Source organism: Pituophis catenifer, unplaced genomic scaffold, assembly GCF_029215685.1.
Source record: "Pituophis catenifer annectens isolate HBS135680 unplaced genomic scaffold, rPitCat1.0.hap2 SCAF_6, whole genome shotgun sequence".
NCBI lineage: Eukaryota > Metazoa > Chordata > Lepidosauria > Squamata > Colubridae > Pituophis > Pituophis catenifer.
The window spans coordinates 74,450,507-74,473,034 of NW_027256886.1; the positions used below are offsets into that span (position 1 = coordinate 74,450,507).

At 40.8% G+C, this 22,528-nt stretch overlaps 1 protein-coding gene across 4 annotated transcripts in view; it reads right to left on the reverse strand.

Moving 5' to 3' along the window:
- Nucleotides 1–279: 279 nt before the first annotated feature.
- The window catches only part of LRRC20 (leucine rich repeat containing 20), a 109,838-nt gene continuing 87,589 nt past the window's right edge, over nucleotides 280–22,528 (reverse strand). For all 4 annotated transcript variants that reach the window (XM_070945271.1, XM_070945270.1, XM_070945268.1 and 1 more), the window contains one exon: nucleotides 280–2,060. In XM_070945271.1, the coding sequence (XP_070801372.1) occupies nucleotides 1,903–2,060 (158 nt within the window). In that variant the 3' untranslated portion in view covers nucleotides 280–1,902. The remainder of the gene's footprint in view (nucleotides 2,061–22,528) is intronic.

The following is a 22,528-nucleotide window of genomic DNA, read 5'->3' on the forward strand; positions in this document are numbered from 1 at the left end:
TCAAAATCCCTTCCCAACTTAGAGTAATTAAGCAGCCCAGTTGCAGCTATGTAGATAAAGGGGTGAGGAGTCCTTGGTACTCTCTGAACCTAGTTGTCGATGGAGATTTTCAATCATCCAGACCAATTGACTTTTCAACAGGCAACTGGATTTCCTTTGTTTTTGCTTGAAGACATTTCGCTTCTCACCCAAGAAGCTTCTTCAGTTCTGAGCCTGGTTGTTTTCTTGCAGACGTCTCATTACCCTAACTGGGTAACATCATCAGTGCTAGTGACTAGCATTGATGATGTCATGTAATTTGGGTAATGAAACCTCTTGCAAGAAAACAACCAGGCTCAGAGAGCACCAAGGGCTCCTCATTTCAACCCTGAGCTACAAATATTTTCCTTTGTAGGCTTGCTTGGTTTTTGAAGACTGGGATTAACTAGTCCAAACTCTGGATGTATCTCCTTTAGTTTTCTTCACAGGAATATCCAGCAACCATTCTTTGGGTGAGAAAAATATATTTCATACAGTCCTCAGCTAAAGGCAGAATGTGCATGATCTGATCCTGGCACTCTACCTATGTATCTGTGTACAGAAATACCTGGCAATTCCCAAAAATCTTTTATTGTTTAGAAATTTCCACTAGTTTTATTTTGATTGGTGAGTGTGTCCTCCGGGACTGTGTTTCTAAAGATGTTCCTGCAAAAATGGCACTACATGCAGCTGTCAATTTCAAGTTGTACTGTAACAAGGAATGAAATAGAAAACTCAGTAATTGAGGACAACAAAAGTAATCCCGGCTGAAGCTTCTTCCTTCAGGGTGAGATTAAGAAACAACAGAGCATTTCATTTCAAGAAAGATACAGCGAAAGATGCTTTATAAATAAAGGGGACAGAATCCATATATGCACCTGTTTGATGTCACAGGCTACTGGAAACACAAACCACTGTAAATCAAATCACTGCCCCAGATTTAAATATTGGTTCATACAGCACAAAAATTATCAGAAGAATTTACTTCCAGGCAGATGATAATAGTTTTGTACTAGGATTAGATTTACATCCACATCTTTACAGAATCTCTTAGTTTATGTAGGTGAAGAGCAGGCAGAACTGGTGAGTGGAGTTAAATGTGTCATCAGCTTAGAGTTGTTATGTTCCCAGAAGCGGTCCAAGTCTAAATTCTGTTGACACTTCTCGCCAATTAAGTACTGAACTTTAGTTGACTATGTTCTTCTGTGTAGGCTTGAACAAATTTTCTGTGTTGCAACTTAACTTATGGTCCTGATCTTTTGTACCTGACAGCTAATAGGTTATATTTTATACTCCTGGGACCACATTAATCTTTTAGAGTGTCTCTGAATCTAGATGTATATTTATCCTCGATATATTTGTCCTTTGCGAGCACTGTAAGTAAAGAAACAAGTGCTCCTTGCTTTTCCTTGCATACAAGTGGAGAAGATAAAACACCAAAGAATTGAATCTAAATTCAGCCAAGTTAAAAACTGTTCTTTTTTCATGAACTTGCAAGCAATTTTCCAACCACAGATTGATTTCCTCTTTTCTCAGCCATACAAGGTGCCCATCCACACCATCTAATCATCTCCTTGGCACACAGTTGGTCACTTTTGCCCTTCCTTTTTCTCTGTGGTTACAGCCTAGAAAGGCAGTGTCCTCCCTTCTCTCCTTTTCATCATTCAATGAAAAGCGCCCTCTCTAGTCACATATTTTCTATGGATCCGCGGTTTAGTTCTGGCTGCAACCTCCATCACTTTGCAAAAGAAAAAAAAAAACTCACACTTTTTGCATAAACCTAACACACATGCAGAGCGATGCAGCTTAGGAGTGGTTTAGCTCAGCCATCATGGCATATCCTTTCCCTTTTTCACTGCAACCTCCTACGGCCGCAAATCCAGGTCAGACATGGCTTCCAACTTGGGAAACAGGTGGAGATGTCAGAAGGTCAAACTTGATCAGTGGCTTGGCAATCACCCGAACCTCCTCATTTAATGGGTTGGATTTTAAGTTCACACACTGCAGAGACTCCATGGAAGCAAGTTTCTCAACAGGAACATCTGTAGGAAGAAGAAACAGTAACGTCAAACGCAATTCATCTACCAATGTTTCTTTTAAAAGTGAGAAATCGGTTAATGTTGCTAACAATCAAGATATATATTCAATATATTCAAAACATTAATTTGAAATGCATCTGAGGAATGTAATGCAGAGACAAAGCTAGTGATATTTTTATATGCCTTCCCTGCAGAAGGCCCCAGGTTCAGCCTTGGACACCTTTAGTTGGGCTCCGAAAGACATTACACCAGGGTATATCACTGCCAGTCAGCTATTCAGATCAGTGGTGGGTTCCTCCCGGTTCGGTTTGTTTCGACCAAGCCGGTAGCGGTGACGATATGACGTCACCGAACCGGTTCTCGCCCCCCACCCTCCCCCCCACGTTATTCTTACCTTTTATTTGGTCCCACCCCCAATCTATTGCTGCCTCCTGAGTCCCAGCTGATGACTAGAGGGGAAAAAAACTGTTTAAATTCTTGCCGCGGGGCTTCAAAGGGCCGTCCTACAGCTGATCAGTGTTAAAAGCAAACAAATGAGTCGGGTTGTAAGTGCGAGGACTGGTCGTAAGTGTGAGGACCTTCCAGAAATGACTCTGACCAGCTAGCCACGCCCACCTAGTCACATGACCTCCAAGCCACACCCACAAAATAAGCCACACCCACAGAACCGGTAGTAAAAAAATTTAGGTGGGACCAAATAAAAGGTAAGAATAACGTGGGTGGGGGTGGGAGGAAGGGGGGGGAGAACCGGTTTGGTGACATCATATTGTCACCGCTACCGGCTTGGCCGAACCGGACTGAACCAGGAGGAACCCACCACTGCCCCAGATAAAGGAGAGGAGCTGGGATCACCCATAAATTCTCTACACAGTTGCTCCCTGCAAAGAAACCATAAAATAGCAGTCTCCTACAGGTTTGTATTATTACCTGATGTTGAGAACGATTGAAGGCAAAAGCAAAAGGAAATTACAGAGGATGAGATGAGATTTGGGCAAACCTTGGAAGATAGTGAAGGATCAGGGGGCCTGGAGTGCTACGGTCCATGGAATTGCAAACAGTGGAACATGACTTGTGACTTAAAAACAACAACACAGGTTTGAAGCATTGGGAGCTGAAGGACAGTCAACTTTGTTCAAGCTGCAGCTCGGAGCTTTCAAATGAAATTAATTTGTGGGAAACTCTTTCAAGAGATTAAAGATGAAGATTTTTTTATATGTTGTTGTTTCCGGTAGCTCTAAATGAATCTGTATTGAATAAATTCAAATGATGAGGCTTTAAATATTTGTTTATACATAAGAGATAAGATACGGGGTATAGAAATTTTTTGTTGTTGTGTTTTTAAAGAAAATAAGCTATTGTGTTAAAAGTAAAGAAGTATGAACCTGATTTACTTCATTAAAGTTAATATATACATGTTGTTATTTCTGGTAACTCTTAATGGAGTTTTGCTGATTAAGATTGAATGACAAGGCTTTATCATTTGTGTACAGATAAGAGGTAAGATATGCAATGAAGAGATCTTTGCTTGAACTAAAGGTGCCTTTTCAAGTGGCAACTGGACGTACTTTGTTTTTCCTTGAAGATATTTTGCTTCTCATCCAGAAGCTTCTTCGGTTCAGTTGCCTTTTGAAAAAGCACTTTTGGGACCAAGAATCTCCACAGACATTTAGCTATATTTGGTTGAAATGTTAGAGATGGTGATAAGTTATTGAAATTGTCTTGATGAAAAGGGAAGTCATTTATCTTTTTTTCTTTTTTCTTATTTCTTTGTTGTTCTCTTCACTTTTTTTTTTACTTTTTATATTTTTCTTTGTCTTAGCTTTAGCTGTGTATTTTTCAACTTTGATAAAAATTATTATATATAAAAAGGCTGTAAGCTAATTCATGCATCTTGAAGCCTGAAGTGAATGCTAATAATGTAAATTAAACTAAGCCAGATTGACTTTTGGTTTAATTTAATAAAAAGCAGCTTTCTATTTTTCTATTAAACTCACATACAGATGGAAAAAGCACCTCTATTTAAACAGAATCCCTCAAACCTCAGATCATTCTTTGAAACAAAAACTTTAAGTTTGAAATAAGTATTTAAATGTTTTTATAGCCATGCTATGGACCTAAATATTTGTAAGTAATTTTTAGTAGTCTGAAAAATACTTGGTTTTGCCCTGTGATGTGAAAACAAATTTGTTCCTACTGATGAGTTTTTACTCTTATACTCTGTAATAGATTGATCCCCTTTCAGAATGCCAAGGTCTCCAGCATATCCACATTGTCTCAAGTGAAAAACCTACTTAATGGAAAAGCTAATTTTCTCCCATCTTTATGTAAATTCAGTGCTTTTGTCTGGCTTTATCAGTGTGGTACAATCTGTTCTAAAAATCCTAGTTGTTATTACCCTTTCTGAGGATTTTTTTACACCAAAGAAATGATCTAAATTGAGCTAGTATGCATTAAGCAAAATGAACTTGGTAAGTACCTTGGATGGGTGACTAGATAATAATCCCAGAATTGTAAACTAGACTAAAGGAAAGAAATAATTGTAGAAAAAAAGCTTATACATTTAAATTATTTATTTTTTAGGATTAACAATTCTTTCCCATCAATTTGCAAGCAATAGACATAATTTGAAATAAAGATACAATACATATTGCTAAAGAAATAAACAAGCATATATCTCAGGCTTAATCCCCAAATGGCACTTGGTAGTAATAATTTTTTGGGATAAGGGAAAAAAATCAGTGCCAATTTCCTATTATTGCCTTTTCATTAGTGAGCTAGAGCAATTTGTAGATAAAACACAGGTTTCTAATTATATAATTATGGAAACATTTCGCCATCTCGCTATTTTAGACTGTATTGCGATAAAGACAGTTAATTATGTTTCAATCTGGTTGTTAATATATATAACAGACTCAAATAATATAAAGCAGACTCAAACCCACACTGATAATGAGCCACGACCAAGGACCAGAAGCCAGACCGCAGCTGCATCATTAGCCACTTTAAACCCCTCCAATCCATACATGAAGCAGACTGACACCCACCATGAAGAGCTCGCACGGCCACAAACACGAAGCCAAACAACAACAACGCAGCTCACCAGCTCAAATCCCCCTGCAACTCAGACTAAGCTGAGCACAACCAAGCCCCCACCCAAACAGAACACAACCCCAGCCAATCAGAGCACAGCCAAGCCCCTAACCAATCAGAACACACCTCCACCCAATCAGAACACAGCCAAGTTCCCACCCAATCAGCTCACACCTCCACTAGCAGTTAAAAGGAAGAGACAGCTGCGATCTCACATTGCTCCTGGAAGCACGGAGCCAAAGACACCAGCCTGAAGATGACGAATGAGACTTCGTCGAAACGTTGCCAAGAAACCTCCAATTTTACGCGGGAGAAAACCCGAATAACCAAAGACCTACATACAAACACCCGCGAAAACCTCAGAAAACATATATATATATATATATATATATATATATATATATATATATATATATATATATATATATATATATATATATATATGATTTGTGGCTTGCTTTTACGACAAACTGCCTTTATTTCAGAAAGTGACTTAAAACTATAAACTATTGCTGGGTTTCTCTTTCAACATGAAAGAGCAGGAGGGTAGGAACAAAGATTAAAAAGTAAAATTAATAAAATTACTGTTTTGAAGCAAGACAGTCCTACCCAAGGTCAGCCAAAGGGTTCTTTGTATCTTTTATGGGGTTACTTGCATATACATTATGCATACTTGCACATTTATGAGTTTTTTTCCCTCGGGGATATCACATAGGAATCCTACAGTGAGATATGCATCTTTTTTTTCCCCACTGAATATCAACATTTTTCAAAAATAGGAACGCTTTTGCTAGGAAATGAGGAATGGGTGAGAATTCTTTATTTTTTAGGGCAGCCATCACTACCCAATTAGAGAAAACCTCCATGGAAAAGCGGGGGGGGGGGGGAGTAAATAAAGTTGTGAATTAAAATGAAACATTCTAGCATTTATACGAAGCTAAAAATACATGGCTTTTGCTTTGCTCACTTTTGAAGACTGGCCTTTCTTTACTTCAATTGCAGTAAATATTGCCTGCCCCACTTTGGACTTAGCAGTTTTATCAGGTCAGAGGACAAATTCTGAAAGAAGCTTTCTTTATTCCCTCAAGTTGGAAAATCATTTAAGGGCAGGAGTTATCCAAAGCTTTTTGTTGACCACTGCAGATTTTTTTTTTTTAAGTTAAAGGAATCAAGGGAAGTGACAGGTTATGGATGGCCTTTCAGTGCTCTTTCAAAAAACACATATTAAAACAGAGGACTCTGGGGCAAAGTATCCTTCAAAAGCTGAAATAGGAAATCAGAAAGCTCAAGCTGGAAACAGGTTAGAGTTGTTTAGCAGATGAGAAAATGTATGCCTCCCAAATTAAGGAAGGTCGTAGTAGAGCATAAATAGTAGAACATTTTTTTTAATTTATATGCCGCCCTTGTCTGGAGACTCAAAGAGGCTTACAAGGCGTTAACCAATAGCCTTCATACTTTTGTAATCAATAAATATTTCCTATGTCCATTGGAATTTTGTCAAGAATGTAGTTGACTCAAGACTCTGATAAATCCCCCTTTGCTAAAAAATGAGACTGAAAAAGAAAGATGCAAGATATGGGCTTTGCATTTCACAAAGCGTTTTATACTGATAGTAGTAAATTGCTCAGCCTCAATTATTCCTACTCTACTGTCACTCCTAGCTTTTTTTTTTTTAAAAAAGATCAGCTGTGCTAGAGATGCTCTTGGTCCCAGAATTTCAGGCAAATTTCAGGCAAATTTGATTCCCCATTCAGGTGGCCCTCGCCTTACAACCAGAATTAGGACCAGAATTTCCATTCCAACAACAAGGCGGTTGTTACAGGGGTGGGTTCTACTTACCTTTACTACCAGTTCGCAACAGGATCACGGGCACCCGCTTGCTTTGCTTGTGCGCCCGCCTTGCTTCTGCACATGCCCAGAAGCTTCTGTGCATGCGCAGATCACCAATGACAACATCCGGGGTGGTGGGCAGGGCCTCCCGCCGGTTTTACTACCGGTTCTTGCAAATCGGTCTGAACCGGGAGCAACCCACCACTGGGTTGTTAAGTGAGTTACTACCGGTTCTATAGAACCGGTAGTAAAATCGGCGGGAGAATCCACCCACCCGCCCGGGCATCATAAATGATTATCTGCGCATGTGCAGAAGCACGCGGGTGGCCCCATTGCAAACTGGTAGTAAAGGTAAGTAGAACCCACCCCTGCCTGTAACCATTGTAAATACATGCTGGTTGCCAAATGCCCAATTTTTGATCATTTGACCCTAGGGGTGCTTTGATGGTCATAGATGCAAGAGCTGGTCATAAGTCAATGTTTCAGTGTTGTTATAATTGTGAATGCTCACTAAATGAATGGTTGTAGGTCAAGATAACCTGTATATGGATAAAGATGAGAGCAGAATCTATTCTCCAAGACCTACTGCCTCCCTCTGAATATGTAATTGCCAACATCCTTGTCTACTAATGAGAAAAAATGTGTGTTAGAAAGCAATGGGTCCTCCAGGAGTTGCCATGCTAGAAAATGCTGCAGACAATCCGAAAGAAATAAATTTAACTATCACTCTGGAGAATTCACTAAGTTCTTGCGCTACTTGGAGCATGAGATCTTCCTTGTTATGACACAGCCCTATATTAATCCTAAAAAATAGATTTACAGTTTATGGGGGTGTTATATGAGAAGACAAGAAAACACAATGGATTATTTCTCATTAAAACACTAAAAAGCCTCAGATTTCTTGAGCTATATTCATTATTTCAAGAAAGAAGTTCTGAGACTATCTATTAATTCTATAGAAACATATGGAACAGATCAGATGCTTTAAACAAGCCCATGAACCAAAAAAGCTGTACCTTGCTTGTCCATCTTAATCCCTAATATGTTTATCTAACCCCAGACACTTTGTGGGGAGTGCGGTGGCTCAGTGGTTAAGACGCTGGGCTTGTCAACTGGAAAGCCATCGACCCGAACACCACGTGACGGGGTGAGTTCCCCTCCTTGTCCTAGCTTCTGCCAACTTAGCAATTTGAAAGCATGCAAATGTGAGTAGATAAATAGGTACCACTTTGGTGGGAAGATAACAACACTGCGTGATGTCATGCTGGCCACATGACTGCGGAAATGTTTTCGGAGAGCGCTGGCTCAATGGCCTTGATATGGAGATGAGCACTGCCCCCTATGTTGGCAACAACTAGCAGAGTAAAATCTGCAGGGACCTCTCTCTCTGTTTACCAAACACTTTGTATATACATTTTTTAAAAAAATCAGTCACACTGGATATGGTCTTAGATCAATTTAAAAAAAAACTTGGCCAATAGCACAGTTTGGTCTAGCGCTCAGGCACCAGGCTAGAAATCAGAGAACTGTGAATTGTAATCGTGCCTTAAGTAGGAAAGCCGAGTAGGTGACCTTGTGTTCTGCCCCAGCTACAGACCCCAAAGAATGCAGCACACATAAAGTCTGTACAAACCTTAGTTTACTAAATTAAATAAGTTTTTTTTTCAAACAAAGGCTGTTAATTAACTTTCTTAACAGCCTACAAGAATCCAAAGAATAAATAATCTTAATTTTACTATAGTTGGCAGAAGCCAACCATAAGCAATTTGCAGGGAACTAAGATCAAGGCACGAAGGAGAGTAAACAAAGTTGTTCCCTGCAAATTGCTTCAGTCGGTGTTCCTCCTTAAATAGGCTAAGGGAGTGGCCAATTAGCCCCAAGCCTTACTCTTGAGGAGATCTCTGTTCTGTCCCCGTCTCACACACGCACACACGCATGTCGACCAAGAGTTAAAATAAACCAGCAGACAAGAATTTCCTTTGATAACAGAATTGGCAGCAACCCAGTGGCTGCTTGCCAAAAGTTTTTACTTACAAAGGGAGGTTTATCTCCTCTAACCGAAAACATCAAAGTAAGTCCACAAAAGCCAAAGAATAGTCAAGTCCAGTCCAAGAATCAATCCAAGCAGAGCATATAACAAAGTTCCAGAAATGCAGAATGACTTGCTAGCTTTCAGTTTTGTCCGTCACAAAATCTGAATGGCCACCACACCCCCTTTTATCCCCTGTGGGGTGTGGTCCAGAAATTCAGCTTAATCTCTGGCACGCCTCCTTCTCTGCTGCGCGTGCTTGTCTTTCTGACGCTGTCGGGGATCCAGCCAAGACTTATCTCCGTTGCTGTCTAACTGCGGCTGCTCAGAAGTGCCTGGCTCCTGGCCTATCTCTTCTCCTTCAGAAGACACCTGAGGCATTGCCAGAGAGGAGGGTCCTGGAGAAGGAGGCCTTGCCAACTCCTCTCCTTCACTTTCGGAGTCTTCTCCCTCCGATAAGACGGGCTCGGGGGTCGGAGTCACAACAATCTCCTCCTGAGGAGCCACTCCTGCCTTTTGCTGGCTCTGCACGCCCGTGCATCGAGAAGAGGCTCCTCCTCTTTGTCCTCTTCACTTAAGGGAGCTTCTGGAGGTTCTGAAGGCCCTGGCTGAATCCCCGCCTCTGGCACCACATCTTCTCCAGCCTCATTGTCCAACTTGAGTGCCAACTGCACAGGCTGCTGGCGCAGCACCACACCAGCCTCCTTGCTGTCTGAATCAGCCACCAGCCGCACAGGCCACGTGCGGGCCACAACACTTTGGTCTGGTTACTCTCTATCAGCTCAACTTACTTACCAAGGTTGTTATTGTGGAGGAGGAAGAAGTACTGGTAGTCCTTGACTTACAAAAATTCATTTAGTGACTAAAGTTACAATGGCACTGAAAAAAGTGACTTACGACAATTTTTCACACTTACAGCTGTTACAACATCCCTGTGATCAAGTGATCAAAATTTGGATGCCTGGCAACTGGCTGATATTTATGACAGCTGCAGTACCCCAGGGTCCTGTGATCACCTTTTGCAACCATATGACAAGCAAAATCAATGGGGAAGCCAGATTCACTTAATCACCGTGTTACTAATTTAACAACTGCAGTGAATCACTTAAGAATAGTGGCAAGAAAGGTGGTAAAATAGGGCAAGATTCATGTAACAACTGTCTTGCTTCACAACAGAAATTCTGGGCTCTGTTTTGGAAGTAAGTCGAGGACTACCTGTATTATAAGTGTGCTTGCTATCTCGATCAAATATCTTATAAAAACAATAAAGGTGGGAAATAAATAAAAATATGAAGTAATGGAGGTTTTTGCTGCGTGAAAAAAAAGAGACTTTCTTTTACTGCCAATTTTTTCCCTCAAAACTGCCCACCCCAATGCTATTTTTCTTGTTGAATAATCTAGCAGTCTGAGGCCCCCTTACAAATATCTGCATGTCAGGTACGGCTGTGAAGAAACACTGAAGATACTCACTGAGTAGTGTTAATCAGTGTATCTAGCCCTGATTCATCTTTCACTAAAGGCACTTAAAAGAATAAAGCTTCACTTGGGGGAATGGAAACAAAAGAAAATCCCAATAGACTTATTTTGAGTAGATTATCACTACCAAAACAGATCTTTGCTTGGAATTTTACTCAGCCCTTTGCGAGATATTACATTCACACCCCTCCTTAATTGTAGAGTTAAAACGGACCCGGCTTGCCTGAGGCCAAAAATCACATGCTGGAAAGAGGAATTAAACGCCATGCAATAAAAACAAATTGAATTACACAGTTATTTAAACAATGCCTGAAGGCTATCATCCTCATGATGCTCTCTAGTAGGAAATCTGTGGCCATGTGGTGAGCTTGATTTTTTTTGCCAAGTCTTTCAAAACCGGCCAAAACTAAGAGAAATCAGGGATGGGTTGCACAAAAAAAACAACAACCCTTCCTCAATCAAATGGCTGAGGATGGCTTGGCCTAAAACTCTTCTTATTCTTCTGTAGAAAGTTAGCACCCACCCCTCTCTTAGAAGAATGAAAAATTTTGAGAAATATTTAAAAAAATTCAGGATAAAATATTTCCCCTAAAAGAGAAATAAAAATATTAAGGGAGACTGTTAGGGTGTGTGTAAAAAGTATTTGTTGCTTGTGCAACGAGCAGAGCAGAAACACACAGGGAAGGAGATAAACGTCCAGCTCGTGTGAGAATAATACTTTATCGATAACAAACAGTCTCGGTGTAAGTAAAACAGTCCAAGGTCATAAACAGTAATATCAGTCCAGTAAGTATCTTCCCTTACCAAAGCAAACAGACTTTAGTAACTCTTGGTATACAGTACCATATAATAGACGCAGTAAGCAACAGGATACAATCAGGTATCAATCCGGAAGAAGCAGGAAGAACCAGGAAGAAGGAACGCTTCTCTGTGCTGCTTATTTATGCACTGTAGCCTAATTACAGGGTTCAGCTAACCCTGATTACGTGGCTCAGTTGTTCCTTAAAGGAACAGATATATTGCCTGACCAACAAGTTAGGGGTAAGCTGCAAGCTGAACCTAACATTCTCCCCATTGGGCAGGACAATATACACAATAGATACAGAAACAGAAATACACATCCAAATCATACATTGTACAGTGGTATCAGTTACATTTCAGATTCTTAATCCAAATCTTTCACAACTGTTTATAATAAATCAGTTCAGTACATGTAAGTGATAGACAAGAAAACTCCGCTTCCATGGTAGACAAACTTATGTGTTTCTGGCGAATTGATCTCCATCCAATCAGGCAGTTATCCAACATGATTACTATTCCAGACGTAGATTTTCTGGCAAAACTGGCATCAGCATATGCCTTTAATACCATATAGGCTTTTTTGTAGCCTCCAACACTCAGTTCTATCCTGTGTATCATAACCAGGAGGTTTCTTCATATATATTGTATGCCTCAACGGAGCGTTCAAGTAAGCTGTCTCAACATCTAAATGAGTAATAGAGCATTTATTTCTAGCTGCCCAAACAAGCATCGTTCTCAAAGTGCTCGCTCGTAAACTGGGAGCAAAAACCTCATCATAGTCTCTATCTGTCTGTGAGAACCCTTGTGCAACAAGCCGAGCTTTATGGGTTACTACCCCATCTACACTTTTCTTTACCTTGTAGACCCACCTACAGCCTATAAGTTTCTCATTTGGTGGTATTCTTACAACTTCATAGACACCAAGCCTCTTCAAAGAATCAATTTCTCTATCCATTGCCTCTTGCCAGGCTTTTTGCTCCTTTTCAGGATATAATTTTATATCATGATAACTGGATGGTTCGATATCTACTTGGCAAACCACTGTGGCTTTATAGCGATCTGGTGGATGCCGGTCCCTGGACGATCGTCTAGGCATAACAGGACTAACATCAGGTATATTGGGTTCATCCTCCCCTAACCCTGATTCCTGTTCCTGTTCTTCAACCTTAATAGATGGTTTATCATCCATCTCAGATGAACTATCATCAGGAATATGGTCTATCCTAACATCTACATCTGTAAAACCATAGTCTGCTTTTTCTAACCTGTCCCAGCCTTCATGTTCTAGGAATTTAGCATTAGTGCTACACAAAACTTTTGTTGTTCCTGTTTCCCAGAACCTATAGGACCTATGGTTAGCCTCATAGCCAACAAAAATCATTTTCTTTGCTCTCTGTTGGTCCTTCCTTCTCTGACTAACTGGTATATGCACCCAGGCTGGTGCACCAAAAGTATGTATATAACTTAAATCAGGCTTCCTCCCGTGCCATAAAGTAAAAGGTATTTTTCCTGTAGAGGAGTGCACCACATTATTTAAAATATGATTGGCACATAGTATTGCTTCTCCCCATAATTTATCAGGTAAACAAGCATCAGCCAGCATAGTCCTAGTCATAGCTTGTAGGGTCTGGCCTCTTCGTTCTATAAATGCATTATGTTCCGGCCGAAAAGGAGCAGAACGTTTATGCTGTATCCCAGCATCCTTCAAAAACTTAGCCAACTGATGGTTAGTAAACTCAGTTCCATTGTCAGTAACAATACATTTCACCTTAAACCTCTGCTTCCTTTCTACAAAACGAAGCCAATTTGTGATACATTGGAACGTATCACTTTTGGACTTCATAAGGTAGCAAAAACCATATCTGGTAAAGTGATCAACTATACTCAAAATATAGCATGCTCCCCCTAAACTGGGTTTCTTTGGCCCTATTAAGTCTAAAAAGACTACCTCCAAAGGTTTAGTTGTTTTAAACCCATTGCAGCAGTCTGCAGGTGTAACTTTACTTTTATGCTGGTTACAAGTATTACAATTCAGGTATTTGCTGCAAGCCCTTAATTTTATGCCTTTAGACTGCTTAACAGTCAAATTCAACAACCTGAAATTCAGATGACCAAGCCTTCTATGTAGTAAATGTACGCATTCATCATGAGGCTTTACATTTCTAAATTTAGCTTTTGACTGAACTAACAGTAATGACTTATCCCTAATGACGAATAAGTCATTTTCTAATTCTGCAGTAACTACAGTGCCTTCACATTCAAGCAAACATTTGTTGTTTTTAAAAGTTACTGTAAACCCAGAATGTAGTAATGACTTTACAGATAAAAGGTTATATTTCAAACTAGGGATATAAAGCATGGGTAAAGGGTGCTTACTAATAGAACATTGAACAAGTCCCTCCCCAGCTACAGTCACATTCCAGCCATTAGCTAATTTGACCTTTTTAGTACTTTTCTTCATATTTAGAAACAGTTTTCTGTTTTTTGTTATTGATTGAGAGGCACCGCTATCAATCACCCACCAATCATCTTTTATATTATTAGATGAACTGGTTGCTAAATTACACCCTTTCCTGGGTTTAGCAGAGTTTCTAGCAGATACCTTCTTATTACAATATTTTGCAATGTGCCCCTTAGCCCCACATGCATAACAGCGTTTAACAATATTGACATTCTCATATACAGCTTCCGCTTTTGGTTGCTGTTGCATCCTTAACTGGTCTCGTTCTTGCCTACGTTTGGCCTCATCCAGTAACCTACCAGTTATACTGGCCAATGTTAGTTCATCTCTAGACAATACTTCTAATGATGAAACAAAAAAGTCATAACTGTCATCCAACGATGAAAGAATAATATAAACTTGCTGCAGTTCAGTAAACACAAGGTCTTTCTCATGTAGCTCCTGGAAAAGCCCTGTCATGGAGTCCAGGTGAGCCATCATGTCTCCTCCTTTCTGAAGATGTAAGCGAAATAATTTCCGTGTCAAGTAGATATGGACACCCACAGAGTCACGAACGTAGAGCTTCTTTAGCTTTGACCAACACCTCGCAGCAGACTCTTCGCCCCGGAAATGGACAAGTTGCTGGTCTCCCAGTGTCAGGCCAATGATGCATAAAGCACGCTCGTTGTCCCTGTGAAACTTCGCTATCTCCTTGGCATCTTCTTCGTCATCAGCATTCAATGCAGTTATGTCCGGTGGATTATTAACCATGTCCCACAGTCTTTCTTTTCGCAAAAGTAGACAGCACTTTGTGGACCAGGTAACATAGTTTGTTCCATCCAACCGGGTTATGGTAGAATAACTTGTACCTTGCTCAAAAGCCATCATCTTGACTACTACACCCACTGCCTGCACTTCTCACTTCCACAAAAACAAATTAAAGAGCCCTCGAATGTTCTGGGCCCATAACCAATGTTAGGGTGTGTGTAAAAAGTATTTGTTGCTTGTGCAACGAGCAGAGCAGAAACACACAGGGAAGGAGATAAACGTCCAGCTCGTGTGAGAATAATACTTTATCGATAACAAACAGTCTCGGTGTAAGTAAAACAGTCCAAGGTCATAAACAGTAATATCAGTCCAGTAAGTATCTTCCCTTACCAAAGCAAACAGACTTTAGTAACTCTTGGTATACAGTACCATATAATAGACGCAGTAAGCAACAGGATACAATCAGGTATCAATCCGGAAGAAGCAGGAAGAACCAGGAAGAAGGAACGCTTCTCTGTGCTGCTTATTTATGCACTGTAGCCTAATTACAGGGTTCAGCTAACCCTGATTACGTGGCTCAGTTGTTCCTTAAAGGAACAGATATATTGCCTGACCAACAAGTTAGGGGTAAGCTGCAAGCTGAACCTAACAGAGACAGAAACTCAGAACCCCTGCTCCCTGCCCCACCCAAACAGATTTGGGAATCCATTACTCCCTGCAGCAAGGTCTGAACAAAGATACAATAGGAATTGCCCAACAAGCCCCTTCATTGCATCAGCCAAACTTCAACCAAGCTTAGCTCAGACAAACTCCTAGGATTTGTACATGGTATCACAGGAGTCTGACAACAGCCAATAGAATACATGTTCTTGCCAACAGGAACAGAAAGTTCAAGTGCAAAGCCCAAGAAAAGGTATAAAAAACCCTCATTCTCAACTCCATGTGGTCAGCTGCCCAGAATCATGAGCTGCGGTGGCGCAGTGGTTAGAGTGCAGTATTGCAGGCTACTTCTGGTGATCACCGGCTGCCAGAAGTTTGGCAGATCGAATCTCACCAGGCTCAAGGTTGGCTCAGTCTTCCATCCTTCAGTTGTGGCCCGCCAGCGGCCTGCACAGATTGTGGCTGATCCCAGTGACGAGGAGGCTAGTGTGGTGTCGCGCCAGCAGCCTGTGCAGCCAGCGCTTGAGTCAGACAGCGAGGAGGCTGAAGAGAATGTGGTGCCAGAGGCAGAGACTCAGCCAGGGCCTTCAGAACCTCCAGAGGCTCCTTCAAGTGAAGAGAGTGAAGTGGAGGAGCCTCTTCTCAATGCTCGAGCATGCAGGGCTGCCAAAAGGCAGGAGTGGCTACTCAGGAGGAGGTCTCCTCGAGAGTAAGGCTTGGGGTTAAGTGGCCACTCCCTTAGCCTATTTAAGTTCGCACACAGATAGCAAACGTTGCTGGAAACAACGTTTGGTCCTACGCAGAGCATTTTGAGAGTGAGTTTTTTGTTACAACTTGGTTTCTGGGCTGATTGCCAACCCTTGTCGGAGTTTGTTTAATCTCTGTAATTCATAGCAGGCTAATAAGGACATCTGTGATTAAAGCCTGCATTTTGAAAGGGATCTGTTTGTATTAAACGGAGTTTTTGGAGCTGTGTGTGTGTGCTACACTTCTTGGGACCTGTAGCTGGGGCAGAACAACTTCCAGGGTGGGTAAAATGATGACCCAGGTTGTTGGGGGCAGTAGGCTGACTCTGTAAACCGCTTAGAGAGGGCTGTAAAAGCACTATGAAGCGGTATACAAGTCTAAGTGCTATTGCTATTGCTTGGTGGTTCTGCTTCATCATTAAACCATCTTTCCAATCAGCCTCCATGTTTCCAGTCTTTCTCCTGGCTTGGAACTGAAGCAGATGGATATTTCTCCCAACACTCCCAACCTAATCCATCTAGTCTTCCCACTATATGTTCTTTAACCTTCACATCTGACTGGCTTTATTGTTGTGGAAATAGGGAATTAAAAAAACATCCCTTTTAGGGCAGACAGAATCAGTTTATTTATTTATTGCAATAAAGGATCAAACCCTGGTATCGCTATCAAGAGTTTGAGCGACGTATGATTTTTAGCTCAGAACATTTATACAGTTTCAAACAAAGGATTCTGTGAAGTCAGCAATTCATATGGTCATATATATTTTTCTTTTTTAATTGACATTTCCTAATTACTGAGTTTGCAAAACAGTTATAATAATTCTTCTAAAAAGTTACTGAAGCATATTTTTCAAATTATCTCTTGTTGAAACAACAATATGGACATCTCTGTTACTCTGACCTTCAAAGTGTAAATCACCTAGACTGTCCTTATCTGTGACAACTGAGAGGCCTTGAAGTAGGAGTCCTCCTAGAAAGGAATGTGCCTGCCTTCATGCTGGATATAATTGCAAGCATTTTCTCTTTTACAATATTAAGAACAAAGAGGGCCCTTCAGTGATCATCTAGTTGGACCCGCTTTTACTTTATTTATTACTTTATTTGTTACCTTCCCACCTTATTATGGAGCCAGTCCAAGTTCTTTGGAAATATTTCACTTTTTCAGAAAAGAATAAAAATCCATATGGGTTCTGAAGTCCATGGAAATTCATGCCATACTAGATCTGCCAGTATTTAAGGTGCCAAAATCTATCTTTCTTGTGCACCTACAAATTAGTTCATTTACTTCTCAAGAAGTTGTGCTTTTAATGTTATTTATTCAATCATAAGTTTTAGAAACAATTTTAAACATGAATGATTGAATGCCTATCTTTTTATTATGATTTTGTAAGTTATGGAAAGTCTCTGTTGGTTTGTATTCTCTCCTCAATTCATAAAAGGATAGCACTAGAATAAAATTAGGTTGTTTTAGAGGTAAAAATCAATAACTCTTATAGCTTAATTGAATTTTTAGTCCCCTAATCCGCTTCAGTACTGTATGTTCAGTTAATATCTGATTTTATTACAATTTTCTGGAACTCAAGAGAACACTTTTCAAAGCAAATCAAAATGACCCCAAAATGTTGGGATTAATGTTCTGGGATTAAATGCATCAAAAATAAGCAATCCTTATTTGATTTTATAGTCCATAATAACTAATGATTCTTACTTGAATAAATAAAAGTATCTCTAGCTCTAAATTACTTGCTAAGAAAGGTCAATATAAATAGATTCTGTGATTGCTCTCTGCTACTGCCCCTATAACCTGACAGGGATTAAAGATTTTTTTTTTTCACTCAGGAGAGATTCATATCCAAACTAACAATGTTTAGATACAGCAAAAAAGAGAAAAGATTAAAAAAAAGATAACCTTCCTTTAAAAAAAAAAATCATCATGCAAACACTTATAATTTAGGGATCTACAAGCACAAATAAATACAATAAATCAGGGGAGTTAAATTTTCTGATACACCTCCCACTGTGCTCCTGCTCCATGGCACTGTAGTATTTTTTTTACATAAACATTAGCAGTACAGTAAAATACAGTTATAGCCATGTAAACAGGCCTAATAATAAGTGATGGCTATGCTGGAAATTTTATTTGTTTGTTTGTTTGTTTATTCAGTTATATGACTGTCCATTTTCTGTAGAGGTAGCCCTATACGTAATTCAAACCTGTTAAAAGAAGATCTTTGGTGACGCAGTGGACTAAACTACTGCTGTTAAAGTAGTACTTAGCTGCCAGCTGCCTGCAATTACTGCGAGTTCAATTCTCACCAGGCTCAAGTTTGACTCAGCCTTCCATCCTGTCGAGGTAGGTAAAATGAGGACCCAGTTTGTGGGGGCAATAAGCTGGATGTCAGCACGTCAAGATGCATTTATCCTAGTGCTGACCTAAGAAGGAGAACGCAAGTGTCTGCAACGGGACGGTTGCCTTTCACCTACTTATTTTAGCTGGAGATAATGTCCCCTAGGAGATGGATGGGAGGGGGGAAATTCTTTGAATTGGAGCAGTAGATTAGGGGTGAGTGATTGGGAAGATGGCCAATGAATGCAGAGGAGTGGGGGAAGGAAGAGGAGGGATTTTGGGTCAGCGCGTCAGTGCTGGCTGCATGGAGTCAGTGTAAAAGTTGCCGTGCTAAATAAAATGGAAGTTTGTTTCAAAAAAGACTTTGTTTGAGACGCAATTTATTTGAAGATGGCCTGAAAACCTGACACTGACTTTGTATACAATAGAACACCGCTCAGGGGCCCCCAAAAAGCCCTACTAAGCAGGTATATACAACAGTATGAAGGCTATTGCTTAATGCGGCATATATAAATCGAATAAATAAATAAATAAATAAATCTTTCCCCTCCCTCTCTATCTCTCCCCCCCTCATCTGCATCTGCCTGCCTGCCTGCCTGCCTGCCTGCCTGCCTACCTACCTACCTAATAACAGAACCGAATAACGGAAGAAGTTTCTTGGATGAGAAGTGAAATGTTTTCCAGGAAAAAACCAAGAATGTCCAGTTGCCTTATGGAAAAGCACCTTTGGGACAACCATGACCTGGATGATTGAGAATTTCCAGACTCTTGGACCTGTGTTTCTCAACTTGGCTTCTTGAAGATGTGTGGACTTTTGCTCCCAGAATTCTTCAGCCAGCAGAGGGAATTTTGGGAGTAAAAGTCCACACATTTTCATGTGTCATGTGCCAAGGTTGAGAATCACTGCCCTAGACATTTTGCAACTGCAAGATAACAGACTGTCAGAAAAAATCACAGGACAATAGATTACACTGAGAACCTGAATAAATACCACACAAAAAAGATAACGGCAAACCACCTCTATCCTGTGGTCAAGAAAATTTCATGGTTGTGTCCATGCAGTGACCATAACTCAAGTTCAGCTTGTGATTGACTTCAGATTACTGGCTTCTGAGTAAACACACATTCTGGATGTTCCTTATTTGTGTAGATGCTCAACCCTACAGTTTCAAGCTCACCATGGGAAGGTGACTTAGTGCAGAGAGTAATATTCTTACTTTGTGAACCCAGATAGAAGAATGCAGGCTAGCCGACTGTAGCTCTATCTCCCGCCCAATTATCTGTTTTTGAAAAGGGAGAGCTATTTCCTTAGTTTACATAATGGATTCAGGACCAATTGCTGTATAATTCTTCTTCTTTAGCTACTGACAGATACTGGCCCACTCAAGGTGCATTATTTCATATTAGCAGAGCAGCCTGGCAGAAGGGATGATTTTTATGGAAATCACAGTAAAAACAGCCTGACATTTAGTAGGTCAGCATATTATTTGCTTAAGGCTACATATCTGCTTTGATTTTTTAATATTTAACCCTGTATGACAAAGGGAAGTTCTTTCCTTCTCTCTCAACTTTTACTGCCTGAAACTTGATAGTCAGAAAAAAGAACTTAGTTCATTACAAAATGCAGTCTTTCTATGAACTTGGGCTCTGAGTTCCCCCTTTATTCCCACTGAACTTGACAACTGAGGAGCCAAAAATGCACTATTTTATAGCTTTGGTAGTTGACCCAGATACTGTAGGTAATGAGGATGGTGCAGGCAAATATGCAGCAAGGGAAAATCTTTGGGCTTATCAGTCCTGGTTGGTAGGTCTAAACAAAACTCTGGAGCTGAAAAGCAATATTTGATTTTGGTTGAAAGTTGATCACTTTCAACTGGAACACTCCAATTCTTGAAAAGGAAGCATATTGTTTATGGTGCACCACGGGTGAAATGCTCCCGGTTCGGACTGGATTGCCCGATCCGGTAGTGGTGGTGGTGGGTGGTTCGGAGAACCAGTAGCAAAAATCCCTGCCTCCCCCCCATGCCCAGCGGAGCCGCACGATCATCAGAGGCTTTTTTTTTTTTACTTTTAAAAGCATTTTTTCTTCGGCTGAAGAAAAAATGCTTTTAAAAGTAAAAAAAAAAGCCTCTGATGATTGCGCGGATCAGCTGGGATCATCAGAGCTTTTTAAAAGTATTTTTTCTACAACCTCTTCGGCTGAAGAGGTTGTAAAAAAAATGCTTTTAAAAGGCTCTGACGATCCCAGCTGATTTGCCTGATCATCAGAGCCTTCGGTAGAAAAAAATGCTTCTAAAAGTTAAAAAAAAAAAAAAGCTGGCCATGCCCACCCAGTCACATTACCCCCACCACCAAGCCATGCCCACAGAACCGGTAGTAACAAATTTTACATTGTACACAATGCTACATGTGCACCAGTGGTGAGTTTCAAATTTTTTTACTACTGGTTCTGTGGGTGTGGCTTGGTGGGCGTGGCATGGCTTAGTGGGTGTGGCTTGGTGGGCATGGCAGGGGAAAGATACTGTAAAATCTCCATTCCCTCCCGAATCAGGGGAAGGTTACTGCAAAATCCCCATTTCCTCCCGATCAGCTGGGACTTGGGAGGCAGAAAATAGATGGGGACGGGGCCAGTCAGCATTTTTATTACTGGTTCTTCGAACTACTCAAAATTTCCGCTACCGGTTCTCCAGAACTGGTCAGAACCTGCTGAAACCCACCTCTGATGTGCACCCATGTGTATTCCATCACATTTTCCCTTCCACATTTTCCCTTCCACACCATATCTCTGTACAACCAAGTTGGTTTTAGTATTTGGATGGGAGATTCCTAGGAAATTCCAGTATTGTAAGTCAAACAAAAATGCTTAAAGAAAGGAATAGCAAGCCACCTGGTTATTATGCTCAAGGAAATCATAGGGAGGTCTCCAGATAGTTTCCAAGAGCCAAATTCGATTGCAAGAAGCCTCCCACCCACCCCACCCACACTTTCATGGGGGAAGAATCCTATTTGGAAAAAGGCAGCCGCACATTGCACTCAGAAAAATGACAACAAACAACTCAGACATCCCTGTGCCAACTGATCAACATTCTTGCAACTAATTAATTTGCCTAATGGGCTTTTCATCCTGCATTGTTTATCTCAGCAAACAACCATTACATCAGGAGAATGAAAAGAATGAACATTTTTGCTTCCCTGAAAATAAGACATCCCCTGATAATAAGCCCAATTGGGCTTTTGAGCTCATGTGCTAAAATAAGCATCCCCCGAAAATAAACCCCTCCCCGAAAATATTTAAACGCAGAACTGGAAATCAGGTAAGACGGCAAGAGGAGCCCATCTTGCTCCACGTGCCCCAAAATAATAAGACCTCCCCGAAAATAAGGCCAAGCGCTTATTTCAGGGTTCAAAAAAATATAAGACAGGGTCTTATTTTTGGGGAAACACAATGCAAGTCCAGAAAATAGCAGTATATTGATAGCACTTTTCCAGAAAATGTAACTTAAAAATTGGCACTGCTAATAAACCATAGCACTGAATAAAACCTATGATGTTATTTCAAGGCTTTGAAATATTTCATATAATGCCTAGTTTGCATGTATGTGTCAAGTGCCAGGGAAATCAGGAGATTCAGGCAGTTCAAATGAGTGTAGAGATTTATTCAAGCTTTCCACAAGAAATTGATCTACTAACAGTCAAGGGAAATGAGTGGGAATTAAGAAGGCATTCGAGGTGGGCTGGTCTTAGATCTCTTGCAGGTGTGCAGGGATTCATGACTTATGATGCATTTGACCCCTCCCTCGGGCTCAGCCTGGTCCTCTCCTACAGTATGCAAGGGATGGGATGGGATGGGATGGGATGGGATGGTATAGAGCAGAGCAGAGCAGAGCAGAGCAGAGCAGAGCAGAGCAGAGCAGAATAATTTGGCCAAGTTTGATTAGACACACAAGGAATTCATCTCCAGTGCAGAAGCTCTCAGTGTACGTACAAAACAATAAAATAATAATGATGATATGATGATGATGATGATGATGATGATACTGATACAGGTTCGCCTGATTCGCCAGTTGCGTCCCTTTCTGGATCGGGACTCGTTACACACGGTCACTCATGCCCTTGTCACCTCCCGCCTGGACTATTGCAACGCTCTCTACATGGGGCTCCCCTTGAGGAGCACCCGGAGGCTCCAACTGGCGCAGAGTGCGGCCACGCGGGTGGTAATGGAAGCGACATGGCGTTCCCATGTAACACCCCTCCTGCGCGAGCTGCACTGGTTCCCGGTGGTCT